Source organism: Lemur catta, chromosome 13 (genome assembly GCF_020740605.2).
Source record: "Lemur catta isolate mLemCat1 chromosome 13, mLemCat1.pri, whole genome shotgun sequence".
NCBI classification, from domain to species: Eukaryota; Metazoa; Chordata; class Mammalia; order Primates; family Lemuridae; genus Lemur; species Lemur catta.
In genome coordinates this window covers 3,319,473-3,343,447 of record NC_059140.1, presented here as the reverse complement: position 1 = coordinate 3,343,447, position 23,975 = coordinate 3,319,473, and the positions used below count along the sequence as shown (strand labels likewise).

The 23,975-nt window shown below is 43.8% G+C and overlaps 2 protein-coding genes and 1 long non-coding RNA gene across 9 annotated transcripts in view; 2 read left to right on the top strand and 1 right to left on the bottom strand.

Moving 5' to 3' along the window:
• Nucleotides 1–8,917, top strand: part of LOC123648941 — a 97,827-nt gene extending 88,910 nt beyond the window's left edge. For all 7 annotated transcript variants that reach the window (XR_006738836.1, XR_006738838.1, XR_006738831.1 and 4 more), the window contains one exon: nt 8,527–8,917. This is a non-coding gene — a long non-coding RNA (uncharacterized LOC123648941). The remainder of the gene's footprint in view (nt 1–8,526) is intronic.
• Nucleotides 935–1,870, top strand: LOC123648939 (olfactory receptor 2M4). Its single transcript, XM_045566873.1, has one exon. It carries the CDS (start codon nt 935–937, stop codon nt 1,868–1,870), a length of 936 nt encoding a protein of 311 aa, XP_045422829.1.
• A 12,198-nt stretch (nt 8,918–21,115) lies between the features above and the next one.
• LOC123649411 (olfactory receptor 2T27-like) lies at nt 21,116–22,192 on the bottom strand. Its single transcript, XM_045567530.1, has one exon. The coding sequence runs from the start codon at nt 22,190–22,192 to the stop codon at nt 21,116–21,118; it is 1,077 nt and encodes a 358-aa protein (XP_045423486.1).
• Nucleotides 22,193–23,975: the final 1,783 nt, after the last annotated feature.

Sequence of the window (23,975 nt, the reverse complement as noted above, 5' to 3'; positions counted from 1 at the left end):
GGCTCCCAGCAGCTGCAAGTATTCACTCCCTTGTGCCTATGCTCACAGACTTCGCCCATCTAATGCACCATATGTTAACGCCCCACAGACTTTCTCAATGCAAAATCATTTCACAACACTGCACATCTTCATGGCTTAAAATACGTCTTTGATACTTGCTTGATTGGAAACAAAATTGAAGTGTACACTATATGACCTGATTCTCTGTACTTCTCCAGGCTCATTCCCTGCAGTACTCCCTGCCCCATACAGCTACATCCTGGGCTCTGCCTGTCCTGACCCGGCTGGGCCAGGATTTCACACAGTTGTGCCTTTACTCACAGAGCTGAAACTAGCTCCATTGTTCCCCAAAGTGGCACATTCCAGTGTAGGTTTTAAAGACCACAGAAGGGGTTCTCTTTGGTCCCCTAAATGTTTATCCCATTTGATTTCATAACATTTTATCATAGCAGAAGGAAATCAATTTCTCAAAAATACAAACAAAGGCATTTGAATGTCCTCACCACAAAGAATGATGAATGTATGAGGTGGTAATCATGCTAAATACACTAATTTGATCATTATATGTCATGTATATGGATCAAAGCATCAAATTGTACCTCATACCAATGTACAATGACAATGTGTCAACTAAAAAAAAATAAAAATTCAAACAAAAAGAAAGAAAGAAAGAAAAAACCTAGCTCCCTTACCCACACAGAATTGGAAGAAACAAAATTATTCTAAAAAGAGAATGAATTCCCTGTTCTTCCTTAAGAAACTATCTTAATGAATATTTTTAGTAAGTATGACAAGATTCTAAGTCTTGGTCTGAGATGGGAAAGTCACATAAACTGCACAGTAGAGGGCCTTGCCACAGTATTCATTTGAAAATCAAACTAATAAATAAGCTTATATCGTCTCTGGAATTTCCAGATTAGGCAAATTATCCAGGATGATGTGGGGAAACCAGACCTTCAACACTGTCTTCATCCTGCTGGGAATCTTTGATCACAGCCCCACCCATATCTTCCTCTTCTGTCTGGTCCTGGGCATCTTCTCAGTGGCCTTCATGGGAAATATTTCCATGCTTCTTCTCCTCTACCTGGACCCCCAGCTGCACACCCCCATGTACTTCCTCCTCAGCCACCCGTCCCTCATGGACCTCATGCTCATCTGCACCACTGTACCCAAGATGGCCTTCAACTACTTGTCTGGCAGGAAATCCATCTCTCTGGCAGGTTGTGGAACCCAGATATTCTTCTATGTGTCCCTGCTTGGAGCGGAATGCTTCTTGTTGGCTGTCATGGCTTATGACCGCTATGTGGCTATATGTCACCCTCTCCGGTACACCATCCTCATGAATCAGAAACTCTGTGTCCTCATGACTGTTGCCTCCTGGATCTTGGGCTCTCTTGATAGCGTCATTGTGCTTGCAGCTGCCCTGTCATTCTCTTACTGCAGCTCTCTGGAAATTCATCACTTTTTCTGTGATGTTGCTGCCCTTTTACCTCTATCCTGCACAGACACGTCTGCATTTGAAAGACTGCTTTTCATCTGTTGTGTGGTGATGCTTATCTTCCCAGTCTCAGTCATCATTGTCTCCTATGCCTGCGTCCTTCGAGCTGTCATCTGTATGGGCTCTGGGGAAAGTCGCCGCAAAGCCTTCACCACATGCTCCTCCCACCTGTCTGTGGTTGGGCTCTACTACGGTGCCGCTATGTTCATGTACATGAGACCAGCCTCGACCCACACGCCAGACCAGGACACGATGGTGTCGGCCTTCTATGCCATCCTCACCCCCATGCTGAACCCGCTCGTCTACAGCCTCTGCAACAAAGAGGTGTCCAGGGCACTTCAGAAGCTGTTGAGGAAAGGAAAGTTCATATAACTTTATCAAAAATCTTTGGAGTGCACACTTCTCTGGTCAACACTTCCTCTAAGAAACTAGAATCAATAGCATTATTGTATTCCTGCTAGTTTGTCTTTTAGCCATTTTTTAACATTTTAAAATATCATTAGTATATTATTAAATACACATCATGGGTAAAGTGGGCTGAATTGGGACATTAGCATAGGCTGTTTATCCCTGTGCGTGCAGTTCTACCATTGGCTGTTAGCCATGAATGCTGCCTGACTTTAGGATCTTGCCTTTGAAGCCAGGCATAAGTCTGCAGGTTCTTTGCTTTATCAAAGAACGAGGGTTGGAGTTGATCCTCTGCTTTTGGAGAGATGCCCCTTTGTTCATGGATCACTTACCCATCAGTACCTGTCTTTGGTATCACCAGTCCTTAAGCCTGGCATTGACTAGTTTAATCCTGATTTTTTCCACTTAGTTCCTGAGTATTTAGAAATGGGGGGTTAGTGTTGGCACTTTCTTCAATCCATCAATCTTTGTGTCTATATAAAATATCACTTAGAAATTCATATATCTATATATATAAAACCTTTATGTTAAAAGTGAATGTTTTAATGAGTCCAGATAAAATATCTATTTGGTTTGGCTGCACAACTATCATCTTTATTATGACTGCTCTTATTTCTCACTCATCCTTATATTAATAACCAGAATCCATTTGGAGAATTTAGAGAACCCTAACTTCCTGGAATTGCTAACTGTGGTTTTGTATACAACTCTGAAGGAAATAATTTCCTATAAACTGCCCCACAAAACTCCCAAAAGTTGTCTCAAAGAAGGTTTATGGTCCATAGTATGCCTACACCAATTGTTCAAAAGTTTTGTGAGATATCCACAATTTGATAAAACTTTGATGTACTTCAACTGCTATTAATTTATTGCAATCTGCATGTCTAAATCCTCTGTATTCTTGAGAATGGAAGGCAATCTTTGCATGCTTCATGAAGCTTGCCTTGGTTGTTGTGTATATATATTGTAACATAGTCTTTATTGTGTCATATTTTATTTCTCTAAACCTGAATTTTATACTTTAAAGACATAACCATGGGTTCTAATCAATTTCATCCCTTAGCACACTACAAAATATCTTGGTACAAGTAGAATATCCTCAATTCTTTTTTGTTATTAGATAAAATCTATATATTATAAAATTTAGCATTTTATGGTGAACAATTCAGTGGACGTTTGTATATTCACAGATTTGTGCAAGTATCAACACGAATTACAAACACTTTTATCACTAGGAAAGGAAAACTCATACCCACTAGCAGTGATTCCCTGTTCCCTCCCCCCACCCCCTGGCAGTCATTCCCTTGTGTCTCTATAGGGTCGCCTATTTTGGACATTGCACATAAATGGACTCATATACTATGTGATTTTCTGCACCTGGCTCTTTTTACTCAGCATAATGTTTTCCAGTTCCTTGTTGAAGTGCATACTAGCACTTCATTCTTCTCTACACATGAATAATATTCCTTTGTAAGGTTGCGCTGTGTTTTGTGTGTTTAGTCAACAGCTGATAGGCATTTGGGGTGCTTCTGCCTTTTGGCTATTAGGCATAATGACACTACAAACATTCCTATACAAAGCTTTGTGTGGACACAGGCTTTCAGATCTCTTGGGTGTGTACCTAAGAAGAGTAGAATTGCTCAGTAATGGTGACTATTTCATATTTTGAAGAGCTTTCAAGCTGTTTTCTACAGTGGCTGCAAAATTTTACATTTCCACCAGCAACATAGGAGGGTTTCAGTTTCTCCCGTTCTCACTATCTCTTGTTATTTTCCAACTTTTAGATTCAGCCATTCTAATGAGTGTGAAGTTGTATCTCACTGTGGTTTTGATTTGTATTTCCCAAATGACTAATGACATTGGGTGTCTTTTCTTATTAGTCATCTTTGTTTACTAGTCATTTGTTTATCTTCTTTGAAGAAATGTCTACTCAGATCCATGTTTTTTGTTATTGAATTCTTTATATCTTATGCACATTAGACCCTTATCAGATATATGATTTGTAAATATTTTCTCCCATTCACTGAGTTGTCTTTTCACCTATTGATACTGTCCTTTGAATTATAAAAGTTTATAATTTTGATTGAGTACCATTTGTGTTTTTTTCTAATTAGGGTTTTGGTGTAATACCTAGGAAATCATTGTCTAACCCAAGGTCATGAAGATTTATGCATATCTTTTTCTTTTAAGAGTACTATAGGCTGGGTGCGGTGGGTCACGCCTGTAAACCTAGCACTCTGGGAGGCCGAGGCAGGAGGATCACTCAAGGTCAGGAGTTTGAGACCAGCCTGAGCAAGAGCAAGACGCTGTTTCTACTAAAAATAGAAAGAAATTATCTGAACAACTAAAAATATATATAGAAAAACATCAGCTGGGCATGGTGGTGCATGCCTATAGTCCCAGCTACTCGGGAGGCTGAGGCAGTAGGATCGCTGAAGCCCAGGAGTTTGAGGTTGCTGTGAGCTAGGCTGATGCCACGGCACTCACTCTGGCCTGGGCAACAGAACGAGACTCTGTCTCAAAAAAAAAAAAAAAAAAAACAGAGTTCTGTAGCTTTAGTTCTTATATTTATGTCATTGATCCATTTTGAGGTCATTTTTGTCTGTGGTGTGAGATAAGTGTTCAACTCTATTTTTTTGCATGTGGATATTCATTTGTCATTCATTTTCATTTATTGAAAAGCCTATGCTTTCCCTGTTGAATTGTTTTTATCTCCTTGTCAAAATTTTGGGGGCATTTCCATTTTCACAATAAATCTTTAAATTCATACATACAGGATAACTTCACATTTCTTTCCTTCTTTGAACATTTTGTAGCTTTGGGGTATACAAATCTTATATTATTTTATTATTTAAATTTACTTATAAGAATTTTATTTTTTTTGATGCTATCATAAATGGGTTTATTTTTCTAATTTCATTGATTGCTCATTGCTAGTCTTAATGTTATTTTTGACATGTAAATGATTCTATATTTGTTTATATTTTTGTCCTATGTTTATTTCTCTGCCTCCCATTATGCCCTTTCTATAGTTTTATGATCAACTTTATGAAGATAATTTCTTTCATACTTATATAATTCAATATTAACTCATCACTATTTATCTCCAAATCTATGTTTTTACACGTTGTGTCTGTGAAGTCATCTGACAGGATGTCCTAGGGATTCCTCACTTGGCATAATCTGGGATACCTTGCTTTCTTATACAGACATCTTTTTGGCTTTCCTGATAAATATGCTTTGAAGAATAGAGTAGTCCCCCCTTATCCAAAGTTTCGCTTTATACAGTTTCAGTTACCCACAGTCAACTATGACCCAAAAGTATTCACATATTTTGATAGCTTGAGCAAGAGCAAAACCCCATCTCTACAAAAAAAAAAAAAAAAAAAAAGAAAAGAAAAATTAGCGGAGCATGTTGGCACATGCACCTGTAGTCCCAGCTACTAGGGAGGCTGAGGCAGGAGGATCACTTGAGTCCAGGAGTTTGTGGTTGCTGTGAGCCATGATGACACCACTGCACTCTAGTCTGGGCCACAGAGCGAGAGTTTGTCTCAAAAAAAAAAAAAAAAAAAGATATTTTGAGAGAGAGAGAAAGCACCTTCACATAACTTTTATTACAGTCTATTACTATAACTGTTCTATTTTATTATTAGTTATTGTTAATCTCTTATTGTGCCTAATTTTTAAATTAACTTTATCATAGTTATGTATAAATAGGAAAAACATAGTATATGTAGGGTTCGGTACTATCTGCAGTGCCAGTCATCCACTGAGGGTCTCAGAACATATGACCTGCAGATAAGAGGGGACACTGTAATCCTTCAGGCATTTCGGAAATATTTAGATAATTCCTGCTTCAAGCTTTGCCTAATTTCTTTGTCTATGAAAGCAAAAATTGTACTTAAGTATTTAGTTTTTTCTCGACTATTATATAATAAGACAAAAACTCTGCATTCAGAGGGCATATGCTCATTTCTTAGTTGTGTCACTCAGTGTATAAGAAAGCATAAATTATATGCTCATGCTTCAATTTCTATATCTGATCAATGGAACAAGAAATAATAATAATAGTATAACTGTGAGCAGTAAGTTACTTTATGCACGTGAGGCACTTTGAACAGTCTCTGGCACGTAAGAAGGATTTGGCAACTATAAGATTGCATTATTGTAGAGCCTAAAATAAATTGCTATTCTTGTTTTGTCTGTGTGTATATACATATATCACACACACGCATATACATACATACGTATTTTATTAATTTTATGCACATATATGCACACAAGCCTAGCAAAAGAAGAACATATATTTTATTTTTATTAGTGTTTTTGTCCCCATCAATTAAATCATTACATTTTTAGATTCATAACCCATTTTTTCCTAATTGGCACAGTTATTTTATTCTGTAGGTAAAATGTATCCATATTGCAAATTTATACCTCATTTACATATTATCTGAATGGAAATCAATTTGTGCTAAAGCACTGCCTTTTCAATTGTTGCTCATTTGGTTTTCAATTATGGTTATTTATAATTCATCAGTAATAATTTGTGGGATCATCATCCTTTTGAGTCATTTTCATTTCTGTTATTCATTAGTTCAATGAATATTTATTGAATGCAAACTATAATAAACAATGTACGTTTTTAAGGAGGTTAATTAGCACTGCATTGTCTCTAATTTCAAGAAGTTTGTCTTTAAGAGAGAAATAAGTAGATACAGATGAATTGCAAAGCATTTTTAAAGGCAGTGATAAGTGTAGTAATAAGGTGGCCACCCCAGATTTCCCACCCAAACTCCAGGGACTGAGAACGTTACGGCTGTTACATCTGCAGTTGTTACATTTCATGGCCAAAAGGAATTCTGCAGATGGAATTGAGGTTCTAAGTCAGTTGACCTGGCTGGTAATAAGAGGGGAAGGCAGAGAAATGTGAATCATGAGAAAGGTTTGGCATGCCACTGCTGGCTTTGAAGATGCAGGGGGCCATTTGCAAGCAGCAAACAGAAGATTCCAGGAGCTGAGAGTGACCTCTGGCTGACAGCCAGTAAGGAAACAATGACCTCAGTCCTTTAGCCTCAAGGAACAGAATGCTGCAATGACCTCAGTCCTTTAGCCTCAAGGAACAGAATGCTGCAAACCACCCGAAAGAATTTGGAAATGGATGGATTCTTCTGCATACCTTCCAGATAAGACTTGACTTGTAATTTCTGTTATAGTAAATTGGTAAATGTAATTAAAGGTTTGCCTAAGTTTAAAAAAAGAAAAAAAAAAAGACTTTAGCTGACACCTTAACTTTGGACTTGTGGGACCCTAAGGACAGATTCCAACCAACCCTACCTGGATTTCTGACCTATGAGACTATGGAATAAATAAGTGATGTTTTAAAGCACTAAATTTGTGACAGTTTTGTCACATAGAAATAGAAAACTATGACAAAGGCATTAGAATAGTTTATTGTAAAAAATTGCAGTGAGTAATAGTTACCGGTGCAATTAAGAACATTTGAAATTTTTGCAATGGCTTTCTTGTAGAATTAGCATTTGTGATATCACTTTTAAATAAATAGGAATATCGCTGCAAAGAATGTTTGTAAAGGAATTGTGGGAGAATGAAATGTATACACAAAGTTACAGAGCTGGGTAGCATTGGATAAAGTCAGATTCCTCGAAGAGTATGCTATGGCTGGTTTTCAGGTACACAGTGTGGCCCTGTAGAAACAGAAACCAAAATCTGAGCGGCCTCATTGTGTCTCATTTCAAACTGACAAAGCTAAATTATATTCTCCAAGCAACAATGAAAATGCATCATTCAATATGCATTGACATAATCTATTTTAGTAAAGATAATATTATTCATAACAAACCAGCATCTGGAACTTCTAAAATCCTAAAAACATTTTGCAACCAGCTATTATTACTTCCAGTCTTGCTTCTGAAATGACTCTATAGGAACATTCCAAAAATATAGTCAAGATTTATTTATTACTATTTATGTCAAAAATCTCTTTTTCTAATTTGGCAAGTTTTTACGGGCAGTGCAGACTTTTCACAAGTCATTTTCTTTTCTAAAATGGAGACTGCGACTAACCTAATCAATTTGCTCCATGCTTTTTCATTTGACCTAAATCCATTCCCCTCTTAACTAGGTCTAAGAAACCACCCGAGCAAATATCATCCTTAAATTACTAAAGCCTCTTCCACAAACTTAGCATACGTGAAAGAAAAGAGAACATGGCGGGGGAGATAGTAAGTGATTTATTACTCAACATATAAAAAATTCTTCTTTTCTAAAATAACAATCTTACGCATTCATTCGTATAATAGTGTTCTCCCCCAAGCATCCATCTCCCCTTCTCTTTCTGTTATATATTTTCTTTAAATGTCATAAGGCTCTCTCACTAATTACCTGCCCTTGTCAACCCTTTTTGACTTAACTTCGTTCTGTCATCTTTTTAGTACTTGGGATTCAATATTCATGCCATTTTATTTCCAGTACCACCAACTGCCTTTCCTGCACCTGCTGGGCAGATGACCAAGCCGGAACAATCCGAGTGGTGACAGAAGGAGATTTCGCAGCTTGCCTGTTTGGTATTGGCACCACCAGCTATCTCTGTCTTGCAGGTTCCCTGAGCACCCGGAGGCTCCTGCAGAGACGCACAAGATGACCGGCAGGTCCCGCCGACAGCTGTGATTCGCGGCCCAGGTCTAGCACACGGACGCAGTTAGGACCCTCAGTGGGATCAGCAAGCGGAGGGCAGGCAGAGTCTGGAGCAACCCACGTGCAGGCTTCCCGTCGCTCCGTCCCCCTGCGAGGGTCACACGGACGCCCTTCGCAGCGGCGGCGACCCCGCCGGGCGGCGCAGCGTCCCCACACACCTTCCTTCCTTCCGAGCCGCTTCCTCGCGGGGTGAAGCGCCGCCCACCGCGCTCTGAGGGGCCGCGCTGCGTGTCGCGCTCTCCCCGCGCCCCAGTCCGGCTGGTGAGGTCGGCCCGAGCGTCTGCGGCGACGGAGCTGGGGCCTTCTCGCTGGCGCCCGCGGCGGGCCGAGGGCTGGGCCGGGCGGGTCGCGCCACCCTGCGGCGGCCCCGCTCAGCCGCCCGCGCGGCGCCTCCCGCCGGCCGCGCCGCCTCCCCACGGCCGCTCCGCCGCGGCGCCCGAGGGACGAGCCGCGCTTCCCGGAGCCCGCGGGGACCCGGCAGACCCTGCGGGGCCGGCGAGGCAGCCGGGAAGGGCCCCGCTGTTCCGCCCGGCGGCGCCGCCGTGTTCCTTGCGCGCCTTCGTGAACCGGTAGCAGTCGGGCTTTTGTGCCTCTCAGGCGGGGCGTGGGTTTGGGATCCGTCCGAACCGCCGCGGCTCCGACGGCCTTTCCGGCCCGCTGAGGAGCCCTCGGGTGAGGAGAACACTGTCCCTGGCCTGGGCTCCGGGCGCGCCAGGCGGCCTGGCACGGTGTCGGGTCTCCGCCCGGACGACGTGGCGGCGGGGCCTGTGCCGGCCTGTCCGGTGTCAGGTTGGTGGCAGTCAGTGCCCCTTTCGGAGTGCAGGGTCACATCCGCAGGGGGTGCCCAGAGGAGCAGAGCTACACAGGAGGACTGTGCGCTGGCCCGGGGGCAGCCCTTTACGGCTTCTAGTCCACAGGCGCCGCGAGGAACCCAGCAAACTGGGCCCGAGTCGAACGCGGCCCCCAGGGAGCTGCCCTCGCAGCCTGCCGCCGCTAGCTGGGGCGCGCCCAGGCCTCAGGCTTTTCCGGGTGCGCTTTTCATCCCCGCATGCAGTAAAGCCGGCGGGGTTCACGCACGGCAGCAGTGGCGGGGCAGCCTGGCCAACGCCCCAGAACCGGGCAGTGATGAGGACGCGGACAGACAGCAGCACCCGGGAGCTCTCTTCCTTCGAGGAGCCTGGGCATCAGCACCCTGAGGGCGACTCGGCAGAAACGGGATTCTGCATATGGCGCCGCTGAGGGCCCTGCAGGAAGCTGCACCGCACGGAGACCTCGTGGTGCTGGAGACAAGATGCCAGCAGCGTCCTCCAGCCCAAGCCTGGTGCACCATCCCCTCCCTCCCCCCGCCCTTCCGCCTCTTCCTCCTCCTGTTTTTGTGCCTCCATTAGAATTAAGGTAAGATTTTTAAATACTTCCTTCAGAACAACGTGCAACTGTCAAGGTGAAACTCAAATACAAAAAGTCATCTCTACATGACGAGTGCATTGCGCACCCTCTGGGGAATGGTCATGCTTGAGGGTGCAGACCCGGGGAGGTGGGGGGGGAGGGGATCGAGGTATGAATACATGGCGAGTGCCAGGCGCACTGTCTGGAGAGTGGGAGCGGACGCGCTTGGGACTCTGACTCGGAGGGATGGGCGGGACATGGACAATGTATATGACCTGAACTTATGTACCCCCATGATGAGCTGAAATAAAAAAAAAAAAAAAAAAAACACAAAAAGTCATCTCTGGTAGGAAGGACAGAGCTCTCCTGTGGTAACTCCAGAGGAAGAGTGGCCGCAGTCTTCCCAGGCCCTTCGCAGAAGGAGCAGGATCCTAGAGACTGCCACCTCTGGCAGGATTTCAGGTAAAGAATCCCTTCTTAATTTCTCCCTTCCTGTTGCTCTGAATTATTCCCAATGAGCCCATGGGTGTTGATGAGTGGCCATTCTTAAGAGTCACTCAGTATTAGCGATCTTTGTCTTTGTTCAAAGGTCAAATGAAAACCGAGTTTTACTCTCTTTATTTTCTCTATTTCCTATTCTTGGCTAGAATGAGATTCAAATATACATATATATATATATATGGACATTAATAATATTTAGCAATGATTACCTTTACTAGAAGAAAGAAATTTTTCTTATAAATTTAAATAATGTAGAAATCACAACTCAGATTCCGGACCTAGTGTCCTAATCAGATCCAAGGGGATTTTACAGAAGAAAATAACACATCAAGTATTCAGATGGCAACGTGGAAATTGCAGGTGCTTCTAAGAAAGTTTTTAACAATTTGAAAATTCCTAAGTGAGGATAAGAGTTAGCAACCAGATACCAGTGGAATTTATGTCCCAGGTTAGACTGATAATGTATTATTTCAACTTGCTCTTTCCCACATCTCCTAGGTCCTACTTCTCAATTTTTCTCATCCATCACACTCCTGCCTTAACTGCTCTGTAGGATGCTTTTGCTTTTAATTAATGTTTACTTCAAGCTGTTTATCTGACTTTTGAATCTCATGGGAATACACACATCAAATCCCTTTCTAAAATATTATGGTTTAATGAAGTTCAGTTTCACAAAAAGTGTCTTGCTAATTTTTTGAGATGTTTTATGGACAAAGAAAACTTTACAGATTTATTGTATTTTCCCACATCAGTAAATGGACCATTAACTACAGCCTGGTGGGTCAAGTGGCACCAGGGGTATAAAACCCAGAGCAGAGCGCTTTAGGGGTTCCTCAGCTGTGAAGTGTGGCATGCACAGATGAGACCCCATTTGCCCTGGAAAGCTACACTGAGCCTCAGGGGACCAGAAAGCCATGGGTCTTCAGGTTCTACTGATTCTCATTGCCTGTCTGTGAGTTATCAAGATCCTTTGCTCAACTTGTGTGAGTGTTCTGTCTCACTGCACTCTAGAAGCTGGCTCTGTGAAAGACCTCTTGTTAGGTTCAGGGACCTTAGCAGAAATTGGTGAGGTGTTTAGACTCCTCCTTTGAGGTTAATAACTAGTGTACAGTGTACCCTCTGGCGGATTGATACTGGTGCCTGGTATTCTGCTTCATAAGCACCAATGGCTGGATTCAGTTCTGATGTTTTTATAGTCACTATTGTGATATTGTAATGTGCCTCTTTGAGTATTTTACATAGACAAGATGAGTTATAGGCTACTGATGTTCATCATAATTATTAGTTAAATGGACATTTTTAACTGTAGCATAATGAAATATTTTCCAATTAAAAAATAAGTGTGAGCAAATTTTAAAAATCAAAAAAAGTTAATTTTATCCTTCAAATGGTTTTCTGGTAAATATAAAAATATTTTTTGTCAAAATTGTTTCTCCAGCTATATCAGTTCAAAAATCTAGATTTATTGGAATTTTTAAAAAGATATTGTGTCCCTATTTTGTTTCATTCCATTATGTGATACACAGTGAAAGTACATATGCTCAGTTTTTGGAAGCTGAATCTGTAGGTCATAGCTACAGTTGTAAAATTCATTCAATTTAAACTTGCAAATGCTATGATTCTTCACCAATCCAATTTTATTAACTCCATTAATTAAATTTTATAATACAAAACAGTGAATTTAATGATCTTGTGTCCTTTGTCATTGTTCATTGGTTGAATCATGGAAGAGTTTTACAAAGGTTTATTCTACTTTTATTCCAATTCACGATCTTCTGGAAACACAACATATAGCAAATATTTCAATAATTAAGAAAACAAATGGTGGTGTGATTTATATCAGCAATATCACACTGTATACCAACCAGCTAAATTTGAAGCTACCAGAAAAGGAAAATTTATCTATAGTCTAGTTAAAGAAGTATGAAAGTTTATGTTGAAATGGAAACATTTTATGATACAAATCAAGAATAATGATTTTATACAGTTTATGATTCTATATATGACATGTAGAAGAGTTTACTTTTAATATATAGGTATGGAAATTGCAAAATCTATAAAAAATATTTAAAGAATACTGTTGCTATTGATGAACTTAGAGTTATTTAATATATTGCAATTTGTGTGTTAAATCTTTGAATTTGATGTTAATAATACTGAGTTGACAGAGAGTTGGTTAATTTACTTAACATGGACAGGGAGTATGCTTTTTCTTTACAAAAAAGTATTCTAAAAAAATGAATCAATCGTGTAAATGTGTGATTTAGATATGGAAGTTAGGTGATTTTTGGTTGCTCAACGCAGTGATGAAAAACTTTAGAGCATGTTTGTAACAGTGTGGGTATGTGAATCTAATTTTTCAGCTGCAAATTTTATGAAGTTTAAATACAAATATTTTCAATAAATTTAGTGTCTGCGTTGATCTAAGCTGCAAATGTAAAATGCACGCTTTATTTTAAAGATTTTGTACATAAAATGTAAAATATCACATTATTTTTAGTGTTAATTACCTTTCAGAACAATGTTTTAGATATATTAGCTTAAATAAATGTACTATTAAAATTAATTTAATATTTCTTTTTAATTATAAAAATGTGGTCACTAGAATATTTTTTTAAATTAGCTATATGGCCACATTATATTTGTTTAGATTTATGCTTATGTAAATGATTAATGTATGGTGGTTCCCATTGCATCTCTGACAGTTTACTACTCTAACCTAGGCAAAAAATATACCATCCCTGAAACTCAAGGAAGTAGAAGCTTTTATGTCAGATGTGGTATCTTTGCCGGGGTAAATTAACATGGTCTTATGCACATACCATTGATCTGGTAAATAGGCTCTTTTCCATCACTACCAGAAAGAGTATCAAGAACAGCTCACATTTACATGGAGCAGACATCTATTTGCAGTTTTGCCCAGGACTGTGTTATCTCCTGCCCTTGGTCTTAATATAGTTGAAAGAAATCTGAGCTACTTTGATATATCACAGAAAAAACAAATCAATCCACCAAATTGACAATATGCTAATTGAGCAGGATGAGTAAGAAATGGTTAGCACACTGGAGGCCTTGTAAGACACATGTGCTCCAAAGGTGGGAGATAAACCTTATCAAACTCAGGGGTCAGCCACAAAAGTAAAGGTTATAGAAAGCTGCATAACATCCAAGGAATGATGGGATGTACAAAGTAAAGGACAGATTATTGCATCTTGCCCTCTCACCAAAAAAATAAAAGAGAACAACACCTGATACACCCCTTTGAGTTCATGAGGCAGCATATTCCACACCTGGGTTATTGTTTGTATCCACCTAGAGGGTTACACAAAATGATACTGACTTTGAGTGGGGTCAGTAACAGAAAAAGTGTCTACAGCCATCCAGGGCGCAGTGCAAGCATGTCTGCAACTTGGACCATACAAATGCTAGAATTTAAGGTACTAGAAATATTATCATTGAAAAATGATGTTAAGTGGCATTTATTGCATGCCCCCATAGGATAATTACAAATTACTAGAATTCTGGAGTGAAACCATGCCTTGTCCACAGTAGGAAAAAAAAAAAAAAAGTATGCATTTCCAAATACAAATCTTCCCACTGTGGGTCTTGGTAGATACAGAGCACTTGTGACATCATGTGGCTATACAGCTACAATTACTCATCAGGAGCTGGATTCTTTCATATCCACCAAGCCATGAGGTAGGATAGATCCAGCAACAACACATAGTAAGTTGAAAGGAATACATTCAGGATTGATCAAACAGAGCCAGGCCAGGCACGGTGGACCACACCTGTAATCCTAGCACTCTGGGAGGCCAAGGTGGGAGGATAACTTGAGCTCAGGAGCTCAAGACCAGCCTGAGCGAGGGCAAGACCCTGTTTCTACTAAAAATAGAAAAATTAGCCGGGCGAGGTTGCAGAGGCCTGTAGTCCCAGCTACTCCAGAGGCTGAGGCAAGATGATCGCTTAAGCCCAGGAGTTTGAGGTTGCTGTGAGCTGCAATGATGCCACTGCTCTACCCAAGGGAAAAGAGCAAGACTATGTCTCAAAAAAAAAAAAAAAAAAAAGAGCCAGAAGATTCAAGCAAAGATATAACCAGGTGGCTCAGACCTCCCTTCACTCACTTCCCTTGCAGCAGCACTCCTCACCCTCCTCTCCCACCTTTTACCACATGGGGCATCCCTTAGCACCAGCTGATAGAGGAGGAAAATTCCTGGGCGTGGTTCGCAGATTAAAGAGCTCAGTACTGGAGAGTAAGGTGAAAATGATCGCTGTTAAAATACAGGCTCATGTAGGGATGGTATTCAAAGACAGTGGTGAGGGGAAACCTCCCAAAGGATAGCAGTTTCAAAAAATGCACCTGACCATTCATGTATGGAAAGGGGCTAAAGGTTGAAAGTCACAGCCACTTGTGCAGTGGCAAAAAAACCAAAAACTTGACCAACAAGAAGGAAGAAGATAAACGTATTGGTTTCAAGGAGATCTGGGGTAGATGCATGTAGAACAAATTTGAGTGGACAGGAAGTGTGAAAATCTTTTTGTCTCTGTTAACATATTCTCCATAGAAGAGACACTAAATGACAAGAAGACAAAAGGAAAATGCCTGTTAAAGTCCACTAGCTCTACCATCACCTTCGACTGTGTGGGCACAATGAACATATAAACGGATATAGGCTATGGATAGTCCCGACAGCACATGCTCCTACCTGCGAATGCTGATAAACTGTTGTCAGGGAAAATCTAAACTAACAGTATCAAAGACCAGTGATGAGCTGCTGATATGGAATAATCCTTTAACTGCCAAACTGCCATCATGGTTGTGGATTGACGGCACCAGACCTGTTCCACTATGGAAGAGCTGGTAATTCCTTCTGCCAAAAATAAACACGGATTCTGGGAATGGCTTCTTCTTATTTCTTTGTTCATGCAGTGTTTGACACATCAGCACATCAGACTTGGAGGCCCACTGCAGAGGAAAGGAGGTGTCGGAGTGAATCCATGATTACAGGATTGAATGGCTATGTCAAATACTGAACCATCCAGCTGTCATCTGGAGAGAGTATTAGAAGAACCTGTTAAAAGCAAAACTAAAGCACCAGCTCAGGGCAAATGGGTACTATCATTGAGGGAACAGTATATCCTTTGAATCAGGATTTTTATTTTTTTAGGTGCAGTGACCTGAATAGGAAGAATACCTGGTCCAGAAACCAAGTTTTTCATTTGTCATCCCTCCAGAGAGCAGGTTAGGAATGTTCTTCCCCCTTTGTAGGCAGGGAGAGGTCTTAGGAGGGTAGACTGGATGTTTTCACTGAGATGGCCCCAAGCATGCCAGCGGTTCTCAAAGTGTGGCCTCCAGACCAGCAGTGTCACCTTAGGAACATGATAGAAATATAAATTCTTGGGGCCCACCCCAGGTTTACTGAATCAGAAACCAGAGGGATCCAGCCGACCATTCTGTTCAGCCCGCCAATGATCCTGGTGCAGCTGAAGTCCGGAGCACCAATGCTCTGGGTTTCTTGCTTTGACTGAAGCTATGGCCTTACAGGTTACGGGTCAGAGGTTGTCTGGGCCTCATCCGTAGGTGTGCCTCCCTCTTGCCCTGTTATTCTGACATGAACAGGTGCAGTTTCTTCATGGATTTTTTTTCTTTTTGTTAATGGTGTGCTTACTATTATGGCCGATATGTAAATGTTACTCTGAATACATATTTATATACCATGTTAATGACATTCAAACATTTGTGTGCCTATTTGTGGAGTTGTTTGCATCAGTTACTTAAAGAATATTTCAGCCTTAGTGCTCTACGAGGTATGTTGAACACGTTTTTAAAAGCCAGCATAAGGGTCACAGCACCCTTAGTTTAGGGGAAGAGCTAATCAGAGGTGACTTCTGGAGTTATTTCAGCAAAAACCTGATGTATTTGGTTCCCATTTTCCATGGTGACTGATTCTCAATTTAAGTGCATCGTGGCTGTGTGTGATTTATAGGCTGCTTCATGTTGCAGGCAGGTGACACTCCCAGGCTGGTGTGAACTGGCACAACAGACTCCTCTGGCCCCTTTTATTCCTCATCTTTTTCCTAAGGTCACCTCTTAGAGGGTCTCTTATTTTCTTCCAGAAATCAAATGCACAGCTGTGCTCTACTACGGAAATGCTACAATCTTGGGAATCCTTGCTGGTATCAACTATTATTGCTTTCGAAAGCTCCCAAAGTGGAGGGAGGATAGGGTGAGCGGAAGCCTTGTTTAGTTCGTACTTTATCCAAACTGTGCATAAAGAATAAAGTTAGCAGAATGATACTGCAAAAACAATTTTTAAAAAGAAAATTTTTGATCAGGGTAGAATTAAATGAAGGGCAAGTTTGTAATGTGTTAGGTATTTGGTGCTTGGGAAGGCTTTTGTAATTGTTCAGGATTTTGTCACTTTTTCCTGATTCCTGATTCATTCCCATCTCTTTCTCATTTTCTTCTCAGGCACAAGTATTTTCTCCTGTGCCTGAAGTCTGCCCGTCGGCTGTTCCTGAATTTAACTTCATGGCTCCTCCTCCCATGCCCAATAGAGTTTGGCTTCACTGTGCCACTTGGCAAATATTCCCCGATGACTCAGTTTTAAAATCTTTCCATTTTCACATTTTCAGTTCTATTAAGAGAAAAAAGCAAGTGTCCCACATTGTAAATCGTATAAACTAGAAATTCTGTGATGTCTGTTTTATGGAGTGCCAGGTCTAATCAGGGCTGGCCATTTTTTCCACACGTAAGTGAAGTCCTCACAGCTTCTGCCCTTCTGACAGCCCCGCGCTGCGCTCCGATGTGCTGTCTCCGCGCGCTTCGCCTGCGCTTCAGCAAGGTCTGCCCGGCCTTCCAGCTGCATGGGGCGGCGCCATGAACGGTGGCTTGTTTTCTACCGAGCACCTCTTGGTCTGAAAGGAAGGAGTTCAGGTTTCCTGTTTGGAAATTTCTGCATCATCCAGGTGAGTGTCATCAGGTAAGCGATAACTGTGTTTTTGTCACAGAGGTGGTGACAGTGGTACAAGTGCCAGAAAATCCAGAACATACTCCCTGTGTATTTACACTGTGATTGACTCCATGGTTTCAGGAACTCAGGTTCCTTGCACATGGTTGGTCTGCATTCTCACTTCTTGGCTTCTACCTTGGTTCCCAGATGTCGGCTACAGCTCCAGCCGCTGTGGCTGCACCTCAGCCAGCAAGAGAGCGGGCTGCGGTGGAGAGGCTCGTGGCCCCGCTCTGACCTCCGAGAACCCTGCCAGAAGTCCACTGATCAGAGTTTAACTAGCTGAAAGAGTAATTGGGAAATAGATCATTTTTTATTTCATTTTAAAATTTAAATTTCATTTTTTGACAAAAATTATATATTTTATACATTGACATAAAAGTGAATGTATTTATTATGTACGACAAGATGTTTTGAGGTATGTATATGTTGTGTAGTGGTTAAATCTATCTAGCCAATGCCTTACCTCACATAGTTTTCATTTCTATGATGAGAACACTTAACATCCACACACTCAGCGTTTTTCAAGAATACGTTGTATCACCAGTAACAGAAATATATTCTTTATCCCAGGTGACATCTGCTCAGTTGAAATTGGGGTATAAAGAGAAGATGGAACAGGATATTAGGAGACAACTTGCTCCCTCTACCACAGGAAGGGAGGAGCAGACATCACCTCCTACTTGTCAATTTTCAAAACTTGCCCACATGTTTCAAGAGTATGAGGTGACAAGCATTGGCAGTTGCAAGCTGTGGCTTTCTTCTCTGTGTGGGAGTGTGTTCAGGAGTCAGAGGCTGTGCAGGTTCACGCTGGGTGAGTGTGGGGTGGGGGACTGTCGTGGCGAAGGGAATCCTGCTCTGGAATCCAGTGGTGGAAATGTGCTTAGGAGATCTGGCCTCCACGTGAGCCTTTGATGGCTGCTCACACTCCCTGTGTGCATGGGAGTGTTTGGTGCACTCACCAGGCGCTTCTCAAGTTTTATCAAGAATCAGTTTAGAGAAAATTAATTCAGCTGCAGAAAAAGGGTACAGATTGGACTTTAAAGATGGATTTTTGGCCTTTGAAGACTTCTGGGGACATCTTAAGGTAATTGAAAATGATTTTGGTGTCTCTTGTTTTGGCAGTTACTTTATGTAAGCAAAGACTTGGGAAGTTAGAAGTATGGTCTAACTTGGAGCTACAAGACTGTGTTCAGGAACTTTCCCTTCCTCCCTCCCTGCCGCCCTTCTGTGCCTGCCTGCCTTTCTTCTCTCTCCTTCCTCTCTTTCTTCACTTCTTTGATGTTTCCTGAGGCACTGAAGCTTGCCAGAGACAGTGTTAGGCACTATGGGACATTTGTGAACAAAGTCATGCAGGCTGTCTGCTCTTAGGCGGTTCATAGTCTGTGAGGAGATAGACTTAACTGAGGAAGTAAGGGCTTCCTTCCTCGAAGGAAGTGGGGACATGTGCAAAGCAGCTGGACTTAGTCTGGGATGTCAGAGAAGGCTTTCTTGAAGAGACAATACCCGATCAAAGGACATGAGTGTAAGGCTAGTGACAGGCACCCCTCCCTTCCCTAATGAAAAAAGAAGCCCCTCCTATTTCTCACTACCCACCCTAAAACTACCAAAGAAATTCCTCACTCTTCGTGCCGAAATCTTCCTGCTGGAGAAACTCTCATCCCCCAGCCCTAAAAACATATATAAACCCACTCAGACTTCTGGGCAGGGCGACTTCTCTGGTCCAGTTGTGGGACCCGTGAAGCTCGCCTGGGTTCCTCTCTTGGGACCTGTTATGCTCACCTGGGAGCGCTCCAATAAAGCCTCTTTACTTATCCCTTTCAACTCTGCTCGTCTTTCTTTCTCTGGCGCCGGCCACTCCAAAAAACCTTACATTTGGTGCCGAAACCTGGGAGGGTGCTTTGACTTTCAGCTGTGCCACCCCTCCCATGGACTCCAGTCTTAAACCTTACACTGAGGATGAGCAGGAGTTAACTAAGCACAGAGGAGCAAGCAGCATTCCAGGCAGAGGAATAGTTCCGGTAATAACCTGGAAGCAGGAAGGAGCAGGGGCAGAGAATGAAGGAGGAGAGTGAAATGAGGCTCTGCAGGGCTTTGTAGGCAATGAGAGAACGAGATTATTTATTTTATTCCAAGAACATTCATGTAGTTATTTTCAGTATTTAACAAATGCCTACTATGTGCCAAGTGCAGGGACAAAAACACCTGCCCTCATGGAGCTTACTTTGTAGTAGGAGAAGACAGACAGTAAGCAATATAAGTAGTTAAAACTATGCCGTGTGTTAGATGGTGATACAATGGTAAGACCAGTGGGAATTGCTAAAGGGATTTTTGAGGAGGTTAAGGGGCAGCACTGGTGCATGTATTTAGACCTGTGTTTGGAAACCCGTTCGGCTGCATCTTGCAAATGAAGCTGTGGTTGTGTATGTGGGGGTGGGGCAGGGAGGGGAAAGGAAGGCCTGTAGGGAAACTCCCACATCATCCAGGTAAGGGCTGACTGTATTTCTGGGCCACGGTGGTGGCAGTGGTAACCACCCAGAGGGCACTTCCTGGAGAGCTGAGGCAGCATACGGTGAGGGGTTGGATGTGGGCAGCGATGGAGACTCAGGGACCCTGCACGGTGGCACTGGAGGAGGCCCAGGCTTGAAGGCAAGATGCCGACTTTGTTTCCTGGCATGGTGAATTTGAGGTGCCTTTGAAACCTCCAGTGGGAGTATCGAGAGAGACCGGGGTTTGTGATGAGGTGCCTGGGAGAGATGTCTGGCTGGCCCCTAAGTACATACGAGTGGCTCTGGTGTCGGGTGGTAACTGAAGCTGCGGCCGTGAATGGGAGTGACTAGAGAGTGCAGACTGAGAAGAGAAGGGTCTGGCCAGGTTTCGAGGATCTTCCTCACTTAATGGGAAGCAGTGGGCCAGCAGTAGGAGGACAGCCAGGAACATGGTGTTACCACCAAGGGAAGAAAGATTTTCAAGAAGGAAGAGCTGGAAAAAGGCCCATGCTGTTGTGATTAGGTAAGAGAATGTTCTTGTGGTTATCTGTTCATCCGACAGGTATTTACTGATGGACTCCATGTGCCAGGTGCGCTTCTAGGAGCTGAGAATACAGCATTCAGGAGGAAAGCCTGTGCTTTCCTGAACTGAAAAAGCAGAAGAGCTTTTTTGATTGGGGAAATAGCCAGAGTTCAAGGGCACTGTGGGCCCTGCAGCTTTTACTGGGGGTGAGACTGGAAGTCTTTGAGTGTTCAGTCCCACAGGGATGATGGGCATCGCACAAGGATGGCTGAAGAGGCCCGGATGGAGTTGGCTGAGGTGGGGTCAGGGGAATGAGGCATGGAATCAGGTGATCTGGACGACTTTCTGAAGAAGGAGGATGGTGGCTGGAGGGACTGGGGCTGCCCCTTTCACTTCTCTGCATATAGATTTGGGGCTCGACTTCTCATTCCCAAAGGGGATCCGAGAACAGAATCCTGGAGCCACAGACACATCCTGTGTATGAAAAGTCTCCTGAAATAGACTAATCCCCCTTCCTTCTGCCCCGGTGCACATGACTGAACAGACAGCTCAGGCACTTGTCTCCCGGGCCACTCTCCTGGCGTTAAGCATTCCTTCTGACCCCACACTTCCCTGTCACCTTCCTCATTGCCCCTGCCACTTCCTTGTTCCTGAGGCTGTAGATGATGGGATTGAACAAGGGCGTGAGAACAGTGTAGAAGACAGATACCACATCGTCCTGCCCCGGAGAGTGGTAGGATGCAGGTAACATGTAGGTATAGACGAGGGGCCCATAGAAGAGGTTGATGACGGTCAAGTGGGAGGAGCAGGTGGCAAGGGCCTTCCGACGTCCCTCCACAGAGTGCATCCGGAGCACGGCCGCCAGGATGAGGACGTAGGAAGTGGTGATGAAGGCAATGGGCACCAGCAGGACCCCCACACCTGTCACAAAGAGCACCTGCTCATAGGCCTCTGTGTCTGCACAGGCCAGCATCAGCAGTGAGGGCACTTCGCAGAAGAAGTGGGCGATCTTCCGTGAGCCGCAGTAGGGGAACTGCAGCGTCAGTGAGGTCTGGAGGGAGGCGTTGAGGGACCCTCCCAGCCAGGAGGCCACAACCATGAGCAGGCAGACCCTGCGACTCATGAGCGCCGGGTAGCGCAGAGGGTTGCAGATGGCCCCGTAGCGGTCGTAGGCCATGAGGGCCAGCAGAAGATACTCCGCGGCTCCCAGGAACATGAAGAAAAACATTTGTGCCCCACAACCCCCAAAGGAAATGCTCGTCCAGCCAAAGAGGAAGGCCACTATCATCTTGGGGACAGTGACTGAAGTAAAGAAGATGTCCAGAAAGGACAGGTGGCTGAGGAGGAAGTACATCGGTGTGTGGAGCCGGGCATCGGCCCAGATCAGGAGGACCATGGCAGCGTTGCCGGCCACGGCAAGGGTGTAGACCAACACCACCATGCTGAAGAGGAACAGGTGCATCTGGCTGTCGTTAAAGAGGCTGGTGAGGACAAAGCCAGTGGCGGAGGAGTGGTTCCAGTGGTCCCTGCCTGTCCCCCGCTGAGCCTCACTGTTGGGAGGGAAAGATTCACTGAGAGACACAGAGAAGGGGTGATGGTCGAAGACAGCAGAAAGGCAACAACTGGGAAGGCTGGTGAAGGGGCAGCAGAAGTTCTTCATAATGTTCTTGCAAGCTTTGTTGGGTGAACGTTATTTCACAATGAAATGTTAGCACAGAAAGCCTGGTGTGCAGCCAAAGCCGCGCTCAGAGGGAAACCTGGGACTCAAAATGCACATGTCAGGAAAGAGGCGAGACTGAAAACCAGGGATCTAAGTTTCCATCTCAAAAAGCTCTAAAAAGAACAACAGCATATTATAACTCCCTATGTGGTGTAAAAAATGCATATATAACAATATTCCCAATACTTAAACAAAAATGTGCACAGAAAAAATAAAAACAAAACAAAACAAAAAAGCATTTACTCTAGTGCCTTACTCGAGGCCTAGATCCACAAGTACACGAATTATGTGGTTCAAAATTCTTATTTGCTTGACTACCCACGTGATACATTTCTCTTAGAAATAGGTGAGTGCTGTGTCTGTGGCTGGCGTGGTGGGTTTGCCAGCGAGTGCTGCCGCGCGAGCATCACCTGTCACCTGTCACCTGGACTGTCAGGAATCCGGGACTCGCACTTTTGTGCCCAGGTGCCATAATTGCTCTTAGGGATTTTTGACACTATGCTCTCCTCATCCTCATACCGTTGTTTTCTTATCTTCATTTCAATACTTCTATGACAGCTGAGTCTTATCTGAGTTAAGAAGATTTCTCAAAAACTTTCTGATGAAGTTTGGGCCTCGCTGTGAATAGAAATCTATGAACTCCGCGTTGGGAGTGGGTGAGCCAGACTCAGCAGTTTCCTGTGAGAGCCGTCTGGAGCCCCGAGCTCCTCCCTTCTCAAGTCAGACCTCAAGGAACTACAGGTTAAGCTATCATGGGAAAAAAGAGACAGTTTTAGGAGGTGTGGATGAGGGGCAAGTCAGAATCAATTATGCTGCCCCCAAGGACGAGGCTACGTGACAGCCAGGGGGCACCTGCCTGCCAGGCAACTCCCCAGCCACTGAGGTCTGCGGGATCCTAGGGAAGGCCTCGAATCCTGGCTAGCTTTTCTGGGCTTGAGTCTGGCAGCAGGTGACTTCAGGGGAGTGATCAGAGGGAAATACCGTGAGCGTCCCAGTGTTCTATTAAGGAGTTGAGACTATGAGAGAATGCTAAAGCTGGTGGCATCACTGGGGCAGGGTGGGAGGGGCAGCCAAGTGTCTCAGAGGCACAGCATGTCAGAGATGTGGCCGGGCTGCCCAGTCTCTAAGCGTGGTCTGTGTTTTCTACTTCCCGGAATCTAATCCTTGGGCGTGGGCCGGGAGTGCCTGTGCTTTTCAAGGCTTCCAGACTGCTCTGAGCTGCAATCTGACTTGAGACCCACTCACCGGCCCGCTGCCCACATCTTGCCATATCATGGTGGAAGGTGCAAAGGGGCTTAGAAGCTGGGACTTGTCCCAGGTCCCATTTCTGGACAGCGGGAGCTGTGCCGGGAAGCGGCTCTCCGTGGTGCTTGTCCTGGCCCTTCCTGCCCCGCCAGGGGCCCCTGTTATCTACAGCCTAAACCCCTCATTCTGCAGCCACTCACACTGGGCATGGAGACCCCTTAGATCTAAGTCAGACATGTTTTAGAGTATAGCAGCGTCCACCTCAAAAGCCCCTCTCTGGAGCTGAGCACAGAAATCGACATGGTTAAACTCAAACTTTCGAGACAGACATGGCTTAGAGTGAAGATGTGACACACCGCACCTCCTGTCTGTATTTGATGATGCTTTGCCTGAGAGCCTGCCTGTGACATGCAAACCGGCCGATTCCCACGTCTGTCGCCCCCTGCCTCCCTTCATCAGGCTCCCACAGTCTGGGACT